Genomic DNA, 19679 nt, shown 5'->3' on the forward strand with positions numbered 1-19679 from the left:
GTTAAACAGAAGTGGGAGACGACGACGACGACGCGGCTCGTTCATTTAAAAGGCCGGTTTGGGCGGCGGCAGGAAAGGGAAGACTGGTGTTTTTAAACGAAGCGCTCAAAGCAGAAAGGTGACCCGTTGTGGCAGCAGACGGGAGTATTAAAGCTCACCTGTTTATGGAGAGTCGCTGTGGGAAATACGGGAGGATGTTCCATCACCTCAAAGAGAGGATTCTTACAAAACTCAACGCATTTTGTCGTGTCGTAGCGTTCGTTATTTCAAAATCCCAAATGTAAAACTTTGAGACGGCGATTTACTGGCCTTTTGAGTTCGAAACAAAGTGTTCATGTCTGTTAGGGTCGAAGTTCACGACTCAAAAATGAAGAGGGAAAGTGGACAAAAATGGAGGTCAAAGGCCAAAACCACTGAAAACTTTTTAAAAACCAGCTTTAACTTTTCACACAGCTTGTTATCTCTATACATGTTTGACACTTAAATCCATAAAATGATTTGAAACATCTTCAAAATTTGGTAGGGGGCAATCACCTGTTCACAGATCTGTATTTAAGTTATTTATTTTCTTTCATATTAACTAAATAACATATTTAAAGTGTTTGTGGACATGATATCTTTTCCTTTATTACTCGTTTCTGTCCTGAATAATGGAATAATGGAAACCCTTGCCCCGCTAATGAGACCATTTGAAGAGAAAACGATTCGAAAGTCACATTTTTCAAACGCTCGTCAGCATTTCGTGGGGGGGGGATCTGAAAAAACACAGGTCTTTGCCTTCGTGAGCGAAGCGTTTTGTTGAAAGGGCTGGCGGATGCAAAATATCCCAAAATATGAAGCGAAGCCTGCCTTCGTTTGCTGGTGCTTCTCATTAAGCATGCTGCGAGTAACGAGGGAAACTCACTTTCCCAGAGGCTTTGTTTCTCTGAAGCTAAATGGTGTTTTTATAGTGTTTAGTATTCTACTCTTCCAGCACTGTCCTGCTTTATGGAGCGGAGAACACACACACACACACACACACACACCCCTACTCGTGTGTTCATTAGAAGCAGTAGTCGTAATTGACATTCTTTTGTGCTGGTGTGTCAGGCAGTTTTCAACTCCTCGGACCCTCCTCGAGGGATTAATCCAAAGAAATCCAATCAGACCGTCTTCATTTACACCGACGGCCATTTTAGTTTTATTAGCCAGGTTTTTCTATTAGAGATTCACTGTGGAGAGCACTCCCCTCCCCAACCCTCCCTTCCCTTTTCTTCCTGCTTAATGAAGCTGCTGCACCAGTTAAACTCGGGCTGGAACAACCGGGGCCGTTTCAACAAATCCAAAACCTACGCTCAAAGCCCTCGGAGGTTACACAAGCGGCGCGAGAAAGCCAGCGGTCCGGAGCCGCGTCTCGGTTTGTTTTCTCGCAAATCTCGACATGAGGGGAAGATCACAACTTGTGGACCAAATCTCTCACCCTTTTTCTTTTTCTTTTTTTCTTTTTTATCTATGTTGCACCGAGTTGCGCACATGAAAGGTGACGGAGGCAGTTTTGTGAAGACTGAGAAATGAGAGCTTCAGGGAGATGTTCAAACACTGTTTGACGATCCGGCAAGCGTCCCTGTTTTTTCTGCGCATGCTACCGCCTTTTATGTTGACATGTAACATGTCAGGCTGCGGAGCAGCTATTACTCGATACGGCTGGATTCCTGTTGCAAAACTCCCAAGTACACGGCTGCTAAAGCTTAAACGTTTGTGCAAACGCACACGCCAATAATTTCAGGCTTCTTGCTGCATTTTGCTCCGAGATGTTGCGTTCGCTGTTGATTTATTGCTGCGTATTAAAACCAAATAATCTCCCACCCCCCCCCGTCCCCTTCTCACTGTAAGCTCTTCTCAATCCCCCTCCCCTCACTCTCGGCTCACTTCGCCGGTAAGAACAAAGAAAGTTACGGGCGGACTCGGCGAGAAGGCAGCGGCTTTCTAATAATAGCCCGAACGTCGGTGTCGTCACCGACACGAGCAACTGGAGTTCACACGTCAGTCCTGAGGAATTATGCAAAATGTGTCTTTGATCGTTGGGGGCTAAAGTGGGAAACTAACCTCGTTAGTATAAGGAAAACACTTCTAAAGCAGCTAAATGATGTAGTTAGGAGAAAGTGTGGCCATTATTTCCCATAGAAACCACCAGAGGTGATATAATGCTGAAAACTGACTGGCAAAAGTTTGTGGGACCTAAATGGGCAGCAAAAGGTCTTGTTAAAGTTCAAGTTTTCTTTTTTTTAAATTAAATTAGAAGTTTACTTATAGTGGTCATGGTGGATCAAATTATGTAATTTGGTGTAAAGGATTGATTTGAACCTTAAATCAATCCAGAATATAACTTTTCCTTTGGCAGAACTCTTAAAGGTTCGTCAACCATTAAACTCTCTGGCCACCTTGGTAGGTAAACCTGTACGGTTTCTTATTAAAACATGAAAATAAGTCAATTGCATGTCAGCGACTGTGTATTTCAGCATCTAGGCATGATGAAGTCCAAACCTGGGGGTTAAAATGTAGAAGAAAAAAAAAGATATTTAAGTGATTTTGAATGTGGATTGTGTTGCCAGATGGGCTGGTCTGAAGATTTCAGAAACTGTTGATGTGCTGTAATTTTCTCACACACGTATCTCTTTGGTTTACATCGAAAAAGAGTTGGTTAGTAGCACTTTTGTAGACAAAAAATCTTCTTTTTATGTCTGTGGAGAATAAGGAGACTGATTCGAGGTCAGAGGAAGGAAAGGGTAGTTTAATTAGCCCTCGTTTCAACCAAAGTCTGTAGAAGGAAGTCCCAGACCCAACAACAGGACGAACACACCCGTTTCTTTTCTTTAGACCTTTTTTCAAAGAACTAAAGTTGTTCTGAAGGAAAATGGGCCCCAACCTGGGAAGGTCTCGCCTAACAAAGTGGATGTTGAGTGTATCTTTTCAAAACATTATGTGACAGACAAAAGTGAATTTTGGTCTAGGTTATGAGGTTTTTATATCGCCTTCAATTGGGCCAAGAATTGACATCTTCTCTTATTTCAACCCAAACTAGAATTTCCAGAGAGATTTATTTATTTTTTACCATAAAATATGACCACCAGTTGGATTCATACCTAAAACATATACTTTGGTCGATGATTATTAGAACAAATAATGAAGTTTGGATAAAGCGCTGTCGTCTCCATTGTTCTTAACCGCGTTTCATAAAGTAGGTCGCTACATTTTTATATAACTGTCCTCTTCAAGTGTAGCTTTGAGGAACTTGATGGTGTGAGAGCTCTTCATTTGCTCTGGTCAGCGCGTCTGGAGGGTTGTGTGTGTGGGTGTGTGTGTGTGTGTTGGTCAGTTGACCTCCTTCACCTTCCCTCTTAGTGTCGCTTCCTGTTTTCTCCTCTTTGGTTGGACGGAGCGCTCGGCTACTGGCCTCTGAGGAGGAAAACTCTGCCCCCTCCCCGCGCTGTCCCAACGCATCTCCATCACCACTTTCATCACTGTAACCAGCGAATTAGTCCGGTGTTAACAACTTCTGCTAAGTTTTTGTTGGGTTCCTCATGCAGGAGCTGTAATATAACGTTTCGGTTTGATATTTGTTTAAGGAAAATATTATAGCGTCTCCTTTTGGCTCAGTTGGACAGAAAGTTTAGATTTTAACTCTAACTACAACCAAAGGCTTTTTTTTTTTTTATATGAATTTTCCGTTCACCCACCTGTCCATCCTTTGGTAATTGGTCCAAACGTCAGAATTTCTGTTTATGAGCCCAGCTTTCATCCATTCTTAAAAATGATGGTGACATTTTGTTTTTATCTGGAATTTATAGTTTGGAAAAATTGTGGAATTTGGGTTGTGAAAATGTCTGATTTTTATTTATTTATTTATTTATTTTCTGGCTCCCGTCACATTTCCTTCCCAACTCCTTATAGCAGAACTCTGTTTAAATTTAATAAAGACGAAATCTCCCCAATTTTCCTGCAAATTCCCAGTATTCCAAGTAATTTTCATTGAATCTTAAAACAGAACTTGAACTTCTTCTCTTTTTTTGACGTTTTTCCTGACTTTTAATAAAAAACGTTTTGGTTTTTTGCCATCAGAAGGTTGCCTCGTGACCCACCCGTCGTCCTGTGGGTTGATTTGATCCGCCTTCGGTTCGGATCGGGCCTCCTGCTGTGATCCATCTGCCGTGCCCTCATGCATCCTCCTTCCTCCGATCTGACCGAGTTTGCATCGAGTTCCCACTTCCTATTTTCCCCATTTCCACTCGCTTCCTATCAGACTGAAGACGCTAATCCCGTGTGACCTTTCCTATCCGGAGGTCGTCACCCAGACGATCGGCAGATTATGGAACATTTTCTGTCTGAGTAGATTAGCTCCTAATGGTATTTGTTTGAACTTTTTACAACTTTAAATTTGCTTTTCTGAATGGCACTATATACAGTATATATATATTTTTAAATGCTGTAGTTCCATTTCTAGGTATTGAAGGAACTTTTTTTTTTTCCGTCCTCCTGGATAAAGTGCGGTCCTGAAGGGAGACCCTTTGCTCCCGGGGTCTGCTGCCAGACGCGGAGACAAATCGGCGGTTATTGCAGCTGCTGCTACTCCTGATTTTTAATGATGTCGCTGTTGAATATTAAAACCATTATGGAAGCGAGAGGAGAGAGGAGGAAAAAAAAAATTGCGATGTGATTTATTATTCTGCTCTAGGTGAGTCCCCTGCTCTCCTCCGTCTCTCTCTTCATTACATTCTGTCCGTCCGTTCTTCCTCCCCCTCGTTTCTTCATCTCTGTCATCTTTCGTAATTGTTTTTCATTATCGGTTTTTTGGTCTGTTTTTCTTGGATTGTTGTTGGCAAATGTTCCTTTTTATTATTTTTCTCTCTCTCTCTCGGTTTTGCCTATTTGTCACCCCAATGACAGAGGATGACTCAGGCTCCGTGGGGTTTTTATTCTGTATGTGTGTGTGTAGGAGGCGCTGTGCTAATAGTCCCTCTCTCCCTGACAGACTAATGAGTAGTTTGGGCTCCCGTCTATCTCGCGCTCTCCGTTTCCCTTCCTACCTCTGGCTCTTGGAAATGATGAGCTCACTCGCACCCGCTTTCCAAAGACTGCACCTAATATGACGAATTCTTTCAAACTCGTGTCTCTTTTTTTTTTATTATTATTCTCTCTCTCTCTCTGTGTTGTCAAGGCTGTCACTGTCTTTGTGAAGCTCATCCATCTCTGTCTTCTGTGTAGTGAAAGGAACAGCTGGTTAACGTGGTCATTTGAGTGAAAATGCAGCAACTCAGAGCTGCTTACAGGAGACAGAGAGAGGAGTAGAAGACCTTTCTGCAAATGTTTAAGTCACATGGGGTTTGTTTATAATGCTGGAAAATTAAGAAGAACAAATAAAATTGTTAAAATAGCGCATTTGGAGGTCTGTTCTACCTTTAATTTGACATAAATGCTGTACAACTAGACTGAAAAAACACATTTGATTGAGCTACATGTGTCCAGTCTTGCAAAACGTCTAACTTATCTGAAGAAGTTTTACATTCCCAAAAATATACTTAAATGTATATTAAAAAATCACAAATATATAAGTATTTGTGGACTTTTTTTGTAGAGAATATCTAATATATTATAAAAATGGAGCTTGGGAAACTAAAATACAAAGGCACAATGCTACTTGACGTGCTATTGGACGACATTTGCACAGCAGTCAATCCAGGCGTGCCAACCATTTTCCTTGGTGCTGATTGGCTGAACCCTAAATAACTGAAATAACAAAGACTGTAGATGTTAGTTTTTGTGGCTGCACCGAAATGGTTTCCGATGTAGTTATTGTAGCATATTAAAGTATATTTAGTGATTAAATTTAGAGTTTTTAGAAGTATTTGTGGGTGGCTTTCATCTCCAAACCCCGCGAATATCGGAGATCTTCTGTCACTTTTCCTGTCAATTTGTAAAAAATAATAATAATTTTAGAATTCAACTTCAACATTTAGTCTGTTTTATGGCTGGAGATGTTGTCAACCTGTCGCTGGTTTTCTAGCAGCTTAACACCAAGCCCAAAGGAAAAACAGAAACGGAATATCGGAGCGGCTCTTCTCGTCGCTAACTGCTTTTATTTTCTGCGTTTCCTCCGCAGAGGAGCTGGCGTACGAGGTCAGGTGGTTTTTCACCCGGCTGCGCGGCGAGCAGACCACGAGTCCGGTGGTCAGCATGGACCGCTTCGGCGTCGTGACCAAGTCCAACCGCAACTCGTCCAGCGACGTCTCCATAGAGCGCAAGGACGCCAACACCTACGCGCTCAACATTTTCAGAACTCAGGACAGGTGAGAGTCGATCCTTCACCCCTTTTATTTGGCTCTAATATTTTCCGCTTCGTCGTGATTATCATGCCTTGAGTCTCAGCTGTGGTGTTTAACGGAGTTTTCTGTGCTTTTCCAGTGACAGCGGTGAGTACCACTGCATGGTGACTCCGTGGTACAAGTCGGCCTCATCAGGACTATGGACTCAGTATAAAGATTATACCTCTGGCAAAGTCTTCCTCTCCGTCAAATTTGCAGGTGAAGAAATGTTTAAAAAAATCACCCAGACTTACAAAATAAGCTGTGTGACATAAAATCTCCTCCAGAACCTGGATTATTCTGTCATAACCAACTGTTCTCTCTCCTTTTCTGCAGTATGGGACTCCTTAAAGCTACCTCTCCTCTACGGTGCATCAGCCTCTCTGGGTAATATTGCAACTAAATATCGAAAGTGATTTATTGATATTTAGTTGTTGGTTTTTTTTTTTTTATCTTTCACATCCAAAAATGCTGCACACCTTCTGTAAATAACACAATTAAGATTTATGACAATATTTTAGTTTCTAAATAATATTTCCAGCAGTTCTAACTCAAACATGCTACAAGCGTTCCTTCGTTTGGTTTTAAGAGTCGAGAAAACGAGCAAAAAGGGAATTTAAAGAGGCAGCAAAAGTATTTTTGTTTGAAGCTGATTCCTTTTGAAAAATGTTAAAACTTTAAAAACAATCATTTTTATGCAGCAAAATGCATATCCTAGCTACACATGGTATACACATTTCTAGCACAAATGCTAACAACGTGTATATCATTTTTTTCTTATTTTATCTTTATCACTCCCTTATTTTATTTTATTTTATCGCCACGTTTTGAAGCTCATCATCCAAATTCACTACACCCATATCTTCCCAGACGTTTTAATACTTTATTTCATTTTTTTCAACTGCGTCGATGCCAACCCAATTCAGATCCGACCGGCTGATTCTGCAGTGTAAATAAACTGTCCTAATGATTCAGTGTTAGCTGGCCGGCGGCAGCCTGAAGAGAATGTAAACGCTGAAAAATGCAACAGGGCTGCCGCTGGTGCTCACGTCTTAAACCGACTCATCTTCACTTGGCATAAGCTCTAGTTTTAGCTTTTATTTTTTGTCTCCAGGTGTGGGCGTCTTCTCTCTGCTCCTGGGTCTGATTTGCGCCCGGTGCTGCTGCCGCAACAAGGCGCACACTCCCCGCTCGCGCACCAAGCTGATGGACCTCGAGATGGACTGACAAACACTTTCCCCTGCGCCCGCGCACTGCAGCGCCCACAAGAAGCACCACGCGCAAAACAGACACACTCCCGTCGACGACTTCTGGGACACGCACCTGTTTGCCGCCGACGGGCGCTGGGAGTGAGTCCGTCGTTTCGGGAGCCTGACCGACCGATCACAGTGCTTATATTTTTGAAATAAAATGAAATCTAATAAAGGTGCTTTTTGGGGGGGGACTTCTCGGCTCTGCAGTGGAGGCGCAGGGGATTTTCATGCTCGCTCGATGGAGAAATAGCCTTTCAGACTTCTGCTTCGTTTTTGAATACGTTTTTGTTTTCCCAATAGGATTTCTATCCGTTTTGAGAAACTCTGAGAAAGCCGGAGCTTCTGAGATGTCACTGCCCGCTGGGACTAGAGGACCTCTACACAGATCTGCTGCCTGTCTAACCACTAGGAATAACAAAAAAAAAAAAGAAGCGCTCAGGCTGGATTACTTTCTTTTTCACTGCTGTTTTTTTTCAGATGCCAAGGCTAATCGCAAAAAGAAAAGTACAACCTTTTCTTTTTATTTATTCATTTTTAAATAGCGGATGAACCGCGAAAAAGTCCGAAGCTGGATTAATCGAACCTGGATTTGTCCGATTTTTTTTTTTTTTCCTTCATCTTGAAGCCTGAGCCTTCCTTCTGCCATAGAGGAGTTTGTGGAGTAAACATGAAAATAAAAAATGTGCTTCATGTTTCCAAATGAGAGGCGTTGCACTACCATCCCAGAGTGATCCTATTTTAACAAAAAAGGAAAATAACTAACTTTATTGTCAGGACTTTCTTTTTTTTTTTTTCTTTTCTTCGTCATCTTTTGAAAATTGAGAGATTTTAAAGTGACATTAAAGAGACATTTTTAAGCTTTACAAAAAGATATGCAGTCGGTGTGTTTGTGTGTGAGATATACTGTACACAGTGCCAATATTTGTGGAGTGTGCTTAGTTCAGATTACCCGACCGACACTTGAACAGTCGCTACTGGCGGCAGCGGAAAATACTCCTCTTTTATAAGTATTCAGAAATGTATCCAGATGTTATTTTTGCCTGAGTCTTGTGTGTGTTTTGTACAGTGTGTGAATGCTGTGCGACAAAGGGTTGCATGTACTGTTTAGTAACAGTATGATGTTTGTCATGAGCAACATAAATCTTTCTCCTTCCCCACTAAAAGCCTGCTGCTTTCGAATTTTAAAAACTGGCTGCTGAAAATGCTAACCAGCGTGAGCACATGATGCTAATTCATTATGATACAAGAAACTCAGTTGCTTTTTTTTAATTATTTGCATTAATCATAGTTCATAATTTTGCGTGTCCATGAGTCTCACATGTTTTAATTTTTTTTTTATGTTCTTAGCTTGGATTTGTTTAGCATAAAGACGAAAAGCAGGAAGACGGCTAAATTTGCTTGCTAACATAAATCATATGGACAACCTATTTTTGTTAAGTGACTATAAAACAGCTTTTGGCCACTATATGAACCCCAATTTTTTATCATTTTTGTAACATATGAAACTGTGAAAGTTTTGCTTTCCAAAACTATAACTTTTTACCTCAACTAGTAGTTAGCCTAATGAAATTATGCTAGGTTCTATCCCACTTCAAGCTGGATTTTATGCAACTTTTAAGATGGTCTATGGTTCAACTCAAACTAGGCTTTATCGCTGTTTAAGCTAGGCTTCATCCTACTTCAAGCTGTTTGTTGCCTGTGGGTCTGTCAAAATTCAGGGCCTACATTTGAAGGTTGATTATGTCACAACAATATCCAAATTCAGAGGCCTCTCCAAATGGGCCCCACAAAAAAGTTTTTTTTTCTGCAGAGTTGAAGGACAGATACCACTTCATGCTGTGGATCAGGATGGGTTCTTTCCCACTTCAAGCTAGGCTATAACCTGCGTCAAGCTAGGCTATAACCTGCGTCAAGCTAGGCTATAACCTGCGTCAAGCCAAGCTATAACTTGCGTCAAGCCAGGCTATAACCTGCTTCAAGCCAGGCTATAACCTGCGTCAAGCTAGGCTATAACCTGTGTTAAGCTAGGCTATAACCTGCTTCAAGCCAGGCTATAACCTGCTTCAAGCTAGGCTATAACCTGCGTCAAGCTAGGCTATAACCTGCGTCAAGCTAGGCTATAACCTGCTTCAAGCTAGGCTATAACTTGCGTCAAGCTAGGCTATAACCTGCTTCAAGCCAGGCTATAACCTGCGTCAAGCTAGGCTATAACCTGTGTCAAGCTAGGCTATAACCTGCTTCAAGCCAGGCTATAACCTGCTTCAGGCTAGGCTATAACCTGCGTCAAGCTAGGCTATAACCTGCTTCAAGCTAGGATATAACCTGCGTCAAGCTAGGATGTATCCTACTTCAAGCTAGGATGTGTAAGGCCATGTTATATCCTGTCCAAAATATCCTGTTATATACAGTATATACAAAATATACATCTGTCCAAAATCGCATACATATATTCAGTTTTGTTAAATTCTTCACTGATGGTTGTTAGCTGAAATGCTAACCAGAAAACATTTGGAAAATGTAACCTCTAATATTTCCTTAAATTATTTAATATGTTTAGCTTCTTCTCATGGTTTGCTCTATACCAAGCTAGCCATGTCATTGATATTTATGTTGCAGATTTTCTTTCAGATAAACATTTTAAAAGTAGAATCATAAAATTTGGCATAATTTCTAAAGATTATTCATGTAGTATAAAACCTAAGAAATGTCTGTATTAAATTGATCATTTTTGATGTGGACTTGGTGTAAGTTTGTGCTGAACATCCATAAACCCTAACAATAATTTGTAAGGAAAGGAAATTATGCTTAATTATAGCTAAATATCTAATGTAATAGCTTAAGACTAATTAGGATGTGTTTACTTGGAGAAACAACCAAATATAACATATTGCTGTTAATTTTACAAGTCTGTCAAAATACAAATTGGCATTGGAAGTAAAACGTATAAAGAAATTGACTTAATGACAGAATTAGGCAGCAAATTTCAACTTTTAATAAACTAATAAGTAGAGAAGTTAGCTTAGTCTTGGGGGGGGGGGGGAAACCACACTATATAAATTTCCTAAATATAGTAATATTTAGGAAATTTGTGAAAGGATTTTTTTTGTACTTTCCAAATTTATATAAAATGATTAAACGTATAGAATAAATTTATTACCTTGAACTGTTCAGTGCAAAGTTTACTTGAATAACTGCAAGGTTTCTGCGAGGTCTGGAAGCCTTTTTACTTTCTGTTTTCTCGAGAAAATTGGAAGCATAAACTTTAAAGGCTAGTTGAGTTGGCGTGGAGTGGTTCCTTTCTCTGAATGTTTCTTTTTGTGCTTAATTTTATGAGAGAAGAGCAAATGAGGGGCAAAAATGTATTCGCAAGTTGGTTGAATCAGTTTATGCAACAAAACCTGATGAGTCTGTTTTCTGTTTTTGTTTGTTTTTTTCATTAGCAGTTGAATGAACTTGTGGGGATTGGCACATCATGTTGAGTGGTGTGTGTGAACACACTCTCACAGCTCCAGCAACAACATAACGTGACAGAGTTTCAGTCCAGACCCACCAGGAGGCAACCAGCCTCTTTTTGAACTAAGAGGAAACTGTTGGTGTATAAAGAGATGTTTTTAAAGTGAATTTTAATCAAATATTTAAGAGCAATAATCAGGTTACAGCTCAGAGAACGATGCACTCTCAGTCAGAGCTATAACACTCCAAGATGAGGAGATGATTACTTTATTTACCTGTTGTCCGTTGGATTAAGAATTTTTTTTGTTGTTCTTCTGAGACAAGAAGTTTTACTCCAACCACAACTCTGTAGGAATATTCTGTCAAACGTTGTCATTTGTAGGGCCGAATTTGACCCAGATCCAAAACCCAGGAGCAGAACGTCGATTTTTGGAAAACCAAACGGAGCCTGGATAATCAGTTCCTAACACGTCCTCCGCTTGGGAATGAGAGTTGGGAGGAATGCTGGACACAGTTGGTGTTTTGGCCTGATTGATGGTGACTTTTCTTTCCAGGAAGGTGTGTGTGCTTCTTTCTGCTGTCTGGGGTTTTCAGGATCAGTTTTGCGATCCTCAGCAAGCGGCTGTATAAAAATAATACTAATAATAATAATAATGCTTCGTGCCAAATGTTCCCAACTTTACACCACGGGAAGTAGCATTGATGCACACCGCCGAACTTGTCCCAGGAAGGCTTCCATATTGTCTTTTTTTTTTTTTGGTTTGTTTTTATAGCAGTTAATATAATAAATCATGATAATTTTTTTTAAATAAATAGATTTGTGATATGTACTCTTCTTGATGCTTTTTCTTGTCTCTGCTTTTTAAAATGTACAGTTAACATCAAATGTTTACATAGACGTCATAAAAAAACATTTTTTTCCTTTTGGTGGCATTAAATCAGACTAAACTCCCTGATTCAGGTCAGTTTTATTACAATTTTGCAGGACTGGATGTCTTCTGTCTTGCCACCTGTTGTCATAATCCCTAAATTGTCTTTAAAAAATGTTTTAAGAAGCATAAGCGTTACTGATTTAATACATAGATTTAACATTATAGATGTTTTGGCAGCATTCCTTATCCACTTTGTTTTTGGATTCGTCAGCATCTTGTCTTCAACATCACAAGGACTTGTCGTTTTAACAGATCTGTACAGTTCGTATCCACCGCAGCTGCTCCGACACCGTCGGCCGACTGCGCTGGGTTCATTTAAAAAAAAAAAAGAGGGCAAATGTTTACACATTCCTTTGCTGTGCTGGCACCGGATGAAAGTTTACTCAGAAGTTGTTTCTGGGTTTCCATGGGAGTCGTTTCCGAGCCGGATTGAGTAACTGGGTTTGCTTTGGTTGTCTTGCAGAGATCCACTCCTGTTTGCCTCTTCCTTTCTAACCCAGCAGGTTCTTTTCTCTCTCTATAAAAGTGTGGTCATATTAGCGCTGTTGCTTAAATGTTGGGCTTTCTTTGGAGAAACCAGACAGTTCTACATGACTCGGATGAAAAGTTGAATCTGAAAATGTGATGTAATCGGTGCCAACAGGGCCGGCACAAGCCTTTTAGCGGCCCTAATCAGATTTTTATTTCGGGGGGGCCCCCATACCAACAGATGAACACCAGACGCTTCTTCATTCCGATACTACTCTTAAGTGTGTAACACACCTACTACCATTAGCGTCATTTGTAATTAACTTGCATCGTACCGCTATTATGATTGCTATTCATTTTTGTAGCAAACCAAAAAATATGATTTGGATTTTGAAATTCAGAGTGCTATTTAAGTGTGCCATATAATTTGTAACCATCTCAAAGTAACAGCTGATAAATGCTGAATTTAACAAGTTTAATATTTTCTATTTCTCCATTGTATTTGTGCAGCAACTATAAAAAATAATATAGAAATTGTTTTTCCACATGCAATGGCACTTAGTTTGTATTATTGGATGCTTTTTAAAAAATAAATAATATATTTATTTACATATATATGGAGAGATTTTTTTTCAGAATTTTTGCTCTTTTTTTTTGCTCTTGGGAGCCCCCTGGTGGTATGGAGGTCCTAAGCAGCTACTTAACATGCATATATTTCAGTCGGCAATTGGTGTTACTAAAAAATAAATAAATAAAATATGTAGAATACACACTTTCACTATGCTCTTTGGGTTCTGAGCATGAGCATGAGCTGGAAGGACCAGTTTTACTCAAATTTTCAGAGCAGAATGGACCGGAACCAGCATGTGCAATGTTTTCTACCTGTTCTTTCAGAGCGAGCCCCCCTAGTGATTGGACTACGCCACTGTTTTGAACACGCACGCCTCTATTTTTTATCAGTTCATCTCTGCAGCTTCTCCCCCCTCTTGATTTAAATGCTGATGAGCTTCCTGACTTTTAATTTTTGCACCTCTTTAACAATCTCTCCATCCACCTCTCTCTTTTTTTCCACCCACTCCTCTCATCTTCAGCCCCTGTTGAGCTAACGGGGATGAAAAGATCCACTTTTGATTGGCTGCTGGCTTTTTTCTAACATGCACTTGTTCTCTCTCAGGGTCCGTTTGACCCACTTTCCTGTCCCTGCCTGTGCGTGTTCATGGGCCATTTGTTAATGCGGCCTTGTCACAACCGAACGCGTTATCTGCTTTAATTGAATCCGAGACGAGCGCGATCAGAATATAAGCAACCGTCACGGAAGAGAGATCTCCGTTTTTCGCCGCCGATTTGGAGGCGTTTCCACCACCACCACCTCCAGCCCGTCACTTCTGCTTCATCTGGAGGGATGCTCCACATACAAAACAGGGAGGGGGGGGGCAAATAAATCAGAAGGGAAAAATTTAAAAATTTAGCAGCACATGGAAGCGAGTAAGCAGCCCGTTCTCCCCAGAGCCCACCACAGGCGACGCGTCTTCTGGTTTTCATTGTAATCGGCGCTGATGTCAACAGCATCTCCGGCTCCACACACACACACACACACACACACACACACACACACCGCTGCCTGTAAAACCTCTAAACACGCTGTTAGCATCTCAGATGGGGGAAATGAATAACTAACTGGTGTTTGTGCCAAACGTCTGGAAAATCCACGTCGAAACCGAAACGCTCAATTTCTTCACCTTTCCGTCGTCTGAAGCCGTCGGCGTGACTTCTGCTGAAACATGTTTTTGTTGGTTTCATTTCTGACTTTTTTTTTTTTTTTTGGAACACTTTCGAGCTACTGCTAATAATTTATGGATTATTTTAATCTTTTTCTTCTTTTTTTTTTTTTTTTTTTTTTTTGCTCCATAGACACTCAATGTCTCTACTTATTCATTGACGGGTTTGGTGACGCCCTGTTTTTAGCCGCCTCTCTTTACAAAACTGAACTGTCGATGGACTGGTTGCCGCCAGCAGCAATGTGTCCTTTTTGTTTTTTGATAGAAACAATTCCTGGCCCAACAGTTGTCTCTTTTTTCTTTTTTTTTTTTTTGCTATTTCTACCATCAACTTTGTAGAAAATATAGAAAGTACACATGGCCCAACTTTCTGTAATTGGCTCTAATAATTCTTTTTATCTATATCCCCATAATATGGAAAATAATGTGATTTCAAACACTTACAGGACAAAAAGAATCTCGTTTTACTTAAGAGAGCTTAACAAAAGTGAGTTTCAAACTGAGGTTTTTGTGTATTTTTAGACTCCCCCTCTATTAAATGTGGGTCACTGTGTTTGAAAAAAGAAACTTTATCTACATGAGACGACGTTTGAGTGTGTGAAAAATCGGTGTGTCTGACTTTCATCGACCAATTCCCAGAGCAACTAATCGCCAACAATCACATCCCGGCGCGCTCCACAAAGATCTGCAGGTCAAAGGTCGCTGCATGAACACTCGTCGGTGACTTAAGCAGGAAATGAAAGCCAGATAGGAAACTCTAATGCACTTTCTGACCTTCTTAAGTTTCAAGCTAACGCAGAAATTGTGTTTTAGGAGAAGCCAGAATGGAAAGTGATGCTCTTAAAGACAAATACATGCATAAAAAGTTATTATAAAACAATGTGAACAATTATGTGAAGATTGAATGAAGTTTCTCTGCTTCATTCAACGTAGTAACGTTAGTTTTAGAGATTTTATCTATTTCCATAGATGTAGATCTAGAAGACAGAGATACAAATTCTATATATTCTGAAGCTAAATGTTTGCTCTTTATTTTGGGGTACCGGAGTATATGGGGTACTGGCGGTGGATGCAATTTATTTTTTTGAAAGAAGCTAAACAGGAAAAACATTTAAAACTTTGCTCCCACTTTGCAACTTTTCACTGTTTTTTTTTTCTAGAGCTTTGTGGCTGTGATGAGACAAATATTTAAATGAATAAGCTTGTAGATAAACTTGAGTGAGACACTGCGTTTGTCAAAATAATAAAAAGGAAGGTTCCTCAACTAAAATCTATTTTTAGTGTTATCGGAATGCCAGTAAAAGTAAGCCTATTTTAAGTAACGTGAGTAAAAGTAAAGAAATTTTGAGATTAATCTCGTAATTTTTCTAAAAAGAACCGAGCTCCAAAAGTCAAAAATTGCCTAGGAAAAGCAAACTTTTTTAATGTTTTTTTATTTGAGATATCAAAATTTCTATCCAGCTATTCAGACTCTGAAACTTCGACGTTTTGGGGTTTTTTTCTAGAACATTTCTGAGAACACTCTCACAAGTCCATCCATCCATCCATCCATTTTCTGTGCACCCTTGTCCCTAATGGGGTCGGGAGGGTTGCTGGTGCCTATCTCCAGCTACGTTCCAGGCGAGAGGCGGGGTACACCCTGGACAGGTCGCCAGTCTGTCGCAGGGCAACACAAAGACATACAGGACAAACAACCATTCACACACACACACACCTCTAGGGAGAATTTAGATATACCAATTAACCTAACAGTCATGTTTTTGGACTGTGGGAGGAAGCCGGAGTACCCGGAGAGAACCCACGCATGCACAGGGAGAACATGCAAACTCCATGCAGAAAGACCCCGGCCGGGAATCGAACCCAGGACCTTCTTGCTGCAAGGCAACAGTGCTACCAACTGCGCCACTGTGCAGCCCTCTCACAAGTCTTTCCCTGCAAATTTCCGACTTTTCAAGCTCAGAAATATTCACGTTTTCTCTCTCTCTCTTCAAAATTCCTGCGATAAATCTCAACATTTCTCCGTTTTTCTGTGGAAATGTTCTCCTCCCTTGTTCCCCCATATCTACAATGGCTCCAACAAGCCGTTTTAGTCTCCTGCCTGGATGTTCTGCTTTAAACTCAAGCAGCGAAATTGCCTGCGTGTCGTCAGACGTGTGAATTATTGAGAGCAATAAACGTTCCCTCCTCTTGGGGTTGCACGCGTCGGGGCCTCTGCCGCCAATGTTTGTGAGTCTAAAGTGTCGTGGAGGAACCGGAAGGAAGGAGGGAGGCGTAGAAAATGTCTCTTTTTTTTTTCTTTTTTAATTGTGGAAGCGGCAGCAGCCTCTTATTGGACAGGGAGAGCTGAGAGAGTGTTAGCTGACCCCTCAGAGTACATATTAATGCATGTGTGTGTGTGTGTGCGCAGGAATGCAGCGGCGACCGCTCTTATCTCCATTGGCCTCACCATGGAAACTACGTCAACACACAACTTCATAGAGCTGGGGGGAGACAAATCCTGTATGAACCAATAGGTGTGTGTGTGTGTGTGTGTGTGTGTGTGTGAGATGTATTATTAGTTGGGAGATATTTGACCTCACCTCTCCACAGATCTCTCTCTGGTGCATTTCACCGACTGGCCGACTGAGATATGAACTTCAGCGCAGTTTAAATCATTTCTACTCACTTTTATGCTCTGTAGACTCTCGCTCAGTCGATTCATTAAACATTAAAATACGCTTTAAGGATCTGACACTCGCAGACGGATGGAAGAGTAAGAAGAAACAAAAAGGGGGACAGGGCCAAGATTTCCCGCTTACACGATACAGGGCTGCGAAAAATGTTCTGTTTCTGCTTTTACACGTTTAATATATAAAAAAAAATAACCAGTGAATCAAACATGCAGTTTTGGTTCAGTGATTGTATTTATTAACTTTTATTAAGAACAAGATATCTAAACTAGCTATGCTAAAAAGGTAGTCATCCTACATAGCTAAATAATCATCTCTGATAAACCTTTATAGATTTCTCTAGACACGTAAAGATCTGATTACAGCCAGACTTTCAGAATCAAGAAATCACTTAGCTAGAACCTGCCTGGCAACATGAAGTAGGCTAGAAGGTTTGAAAAAGCAACACTTCTTAGCCTGATCTACATTCGAGAACTACTGAGAAACATACTGAGAAATATTTATCATTCTGGGAAGGCTTAAAAAGACATTTCTACGCCTTTAGGAACCTAGAGAAGCACACTTGGAAGCATTGTTCACTAAAGGAGAAACAGTAGTGAACCCTCCCAGAATTAAAAAAAAAATGGCCGGCCGAGGAAAACTACTCCAGGAGGTCAAATAATAACCAAAAACTTTGCACGCCTCACTTTGTCTTCATTAACATCAGAATTAATGATTGAACAATAAGTAAGAGACAAAAATGGCGTCCAAATGCCCACCTTATATTTAACCAAAACCGCCTTTGTGATCCCCAAGATATTTTGTGGACTGATGAGACAAAATTGGATCTTTTTGGACGGCTTGTCTGAAGGTGGCATTTCAGAAAACGGATATCATATCTAGAGTCAAACAAGTCGGCGGGAGGTAGTGTGATTATTTTGGGGCCGAATGACGACCCAGATGATCTCTACGTCTTGCTCTCTATCAAAACACCCTAAAAGGAGAAAGTGGAATTGAGTTATTGATGACCAGATAGAAATCCTCCAAAGCAGACACACCAGTCCTCCAACGCTGCGCCTCTACAGCGTGGCACTGCTGCGTCTCTCCGCCAGCCACTACATCCTCTCATGTATACACAAATAAAGCGGCGTCATCGCTCTGTGGCGCTCGGCCAGGGAGACGCTCACTGAAAGACGAGCCAGCACCAACTGCAAACACTGCCTCGCATCACAGGCTTGTGGTAAACTAAAACTCGGAGATGGCCGATAGGCGTGAGCACGACGGAGGAAGTAATGGCCGATTCGGAATCTGTGGTCAGAAAAGGGCTGCTGGTTCAAGAGAACTCGGATCTAAATGGACCAAAAATGTCCTCTACATGCTCTGAAGGACTCGTGAATCATTTGACTCTGCGACAAGCAGACAAAATGTAACTACTTTAATGTTGCCTATCTTTGGTTGTCGTGATTCATCTTGAGTTTTACAAAGAATCTCTCGGCCAGTTCGTAGTTCCGTATTTGCAGATTTTTCTCTGTAGAACTTGACCCAAAACAGAGAAGAGCAAATCTAAAACGCTTGAGAGAAAAATGCAGCTTGGGAAGGTGAAATACCTGGACAAAATGCTACGTGACGCCCTATTGGCTGGTGTTTCAAAAGCAGCCAATCCATAAGATCCATTCACTTTGCTTGTCCGTGATTGGCTGATCTGCCCTGCGATAAGGAAGTCTGTAAATGTTAGCTAGCTTCTGCAGTTGTGCTAAGACAGTTTCCACTGTGTATATCATTGAATATTAATTTATATCTGGTGTTTGAACTATTAAAATAGACAGTCGTAAGAGTTTTTTGAGCCAATCTTAAGTACTCAGATTTCAGCTGTTCTTGGGCAGCTCTGGTCCCCAGACACCATGAATACCTGGGATACGCTGCACATATCAAAAGTTGGGGGAAACCTCAACTTTCTGAACCTGGCTTGGAGTAAAACTGGCAAATTGAAAAACAGCTCAGGATAGTGAGAAACGACGCGGAGTCTGTGCGGGTCGAAGCTCCATCAATCTCTGCATTTCGTGGTAATCTAAACCCTGGAAGTGGAGCGGGGCGGGGGCGGCGGGAAAACATGTCACACTTCAAACACCGTTACCAGCCCGTAGAGACTGCACCTCATTACACACACGGCTCGCACTTTAAATTACGCAATGTAAATAGAAATTGCCAGCACGCGGATTCCACTGGGTCAAAGTTCCCCGTGTCTTATTTTAGCAATCTTTAAAACCTTTGGTGAATTTTAGGATTTTGCTGGCCGTCCCTCTGTAGCCATGGCACATATTACCAATTTATTAGTGTTATTAACCACAGCTTGTTTTTAATGGTTGGCCTAAAATCGTAACAGCAATTCAGGAGACCTTAAGTATTTTTGAAATTGTGAAAGAGGAATAAATCCCATTTGGCTTTTGCACTGCTTTTTAAGGAGAATAAATGATTTAACTAATTACATGTATGGGCAAATGCATAGACTGGAAGCCTACAACACTCCTTGGCTACAGGGTGGACCCCTGGGAACCGGGGTTCGGTACCACAGCCGTGGGTAGTTGTGGTCCTGTGGGGGTGTTTGAGACCCCTTCTAAAAACAGCTGTTTTTACAAATGTAAACATGAATTATACCTAAGCATGCATTAATACACAAATTGAAAGCCATTTTAGCTCAACTGCAGAAGCTAATATCTACAGTCTCCTTTATCGGGGCTCCAGCCAATCAGCGCCAAGGAAAATAAATGGTGCGCCAGGATTGGCAGCTTTGCAAACGCCAGCCAATTAG

The 19679-nt window shown here is 40.9% G+C and overlaps 1 protein-coding gene and 1 long non-coding RNA gene across 2 annotated transcripts in view; one reads left to right on the forward strand and one right to left on the reverse strand.

Annotated features, from left to right (window-relative positions):
* Positions 1–8267, forward strand: part of ptgfrnb (prostaglandin F2 receptor inhibitor b) — a 51352-nt gene extending 43085 nt beyond the window's left edge. Inside the window, exons 12-15 of the mRNA XM_028007945.1 lie at positions 6137–6323; positions 6439–6557; positions 6675–6725; positions 7453–8267. Coding sequence (XP_027863746.1) covers positions 6137–6323; positions 6439–6557; positions 6675–6725; positions 7453–7565 — 470 coding nt within the window. The 3' untranslated portion in view covers positions 7566–8267. The remainder of the gene's footprint in view (positions 1–6136; positions 6324–6438; positions 6558–6674; positions 6726–7452) is intronic.
* On the reverse strand, positions 8204–11912 carry LOC114138586 (uncharacterized). The gene is made up of 3 exons (XR_003594238.1): positions 9848–11912; positions 9562–9803; positions 8204–9517 (listed from the first exon to the last, which is right to left on the reverse strand). It is a non-coding gene; the product is annotated as an uncharacterized LOC114138586 (long non-coding RNA).
* Positions 11913–19679: the final 7767 nt, after the last annotated feature.

This window comes from Xiphophorus couchianus, chromosome 22 (genome assembly GCF_001444195.1).
Source record: "Xiphophorus couchianus chromosome 22, X_couchianus-1.0, whole genome shotgun sequence".
NCBI lineage: Eukaryota > Metazoa > Chordata > Actinopteri > Cyprinodontiformes > Poeciliidae > Xiphophorus > Xiphophorus couchianus.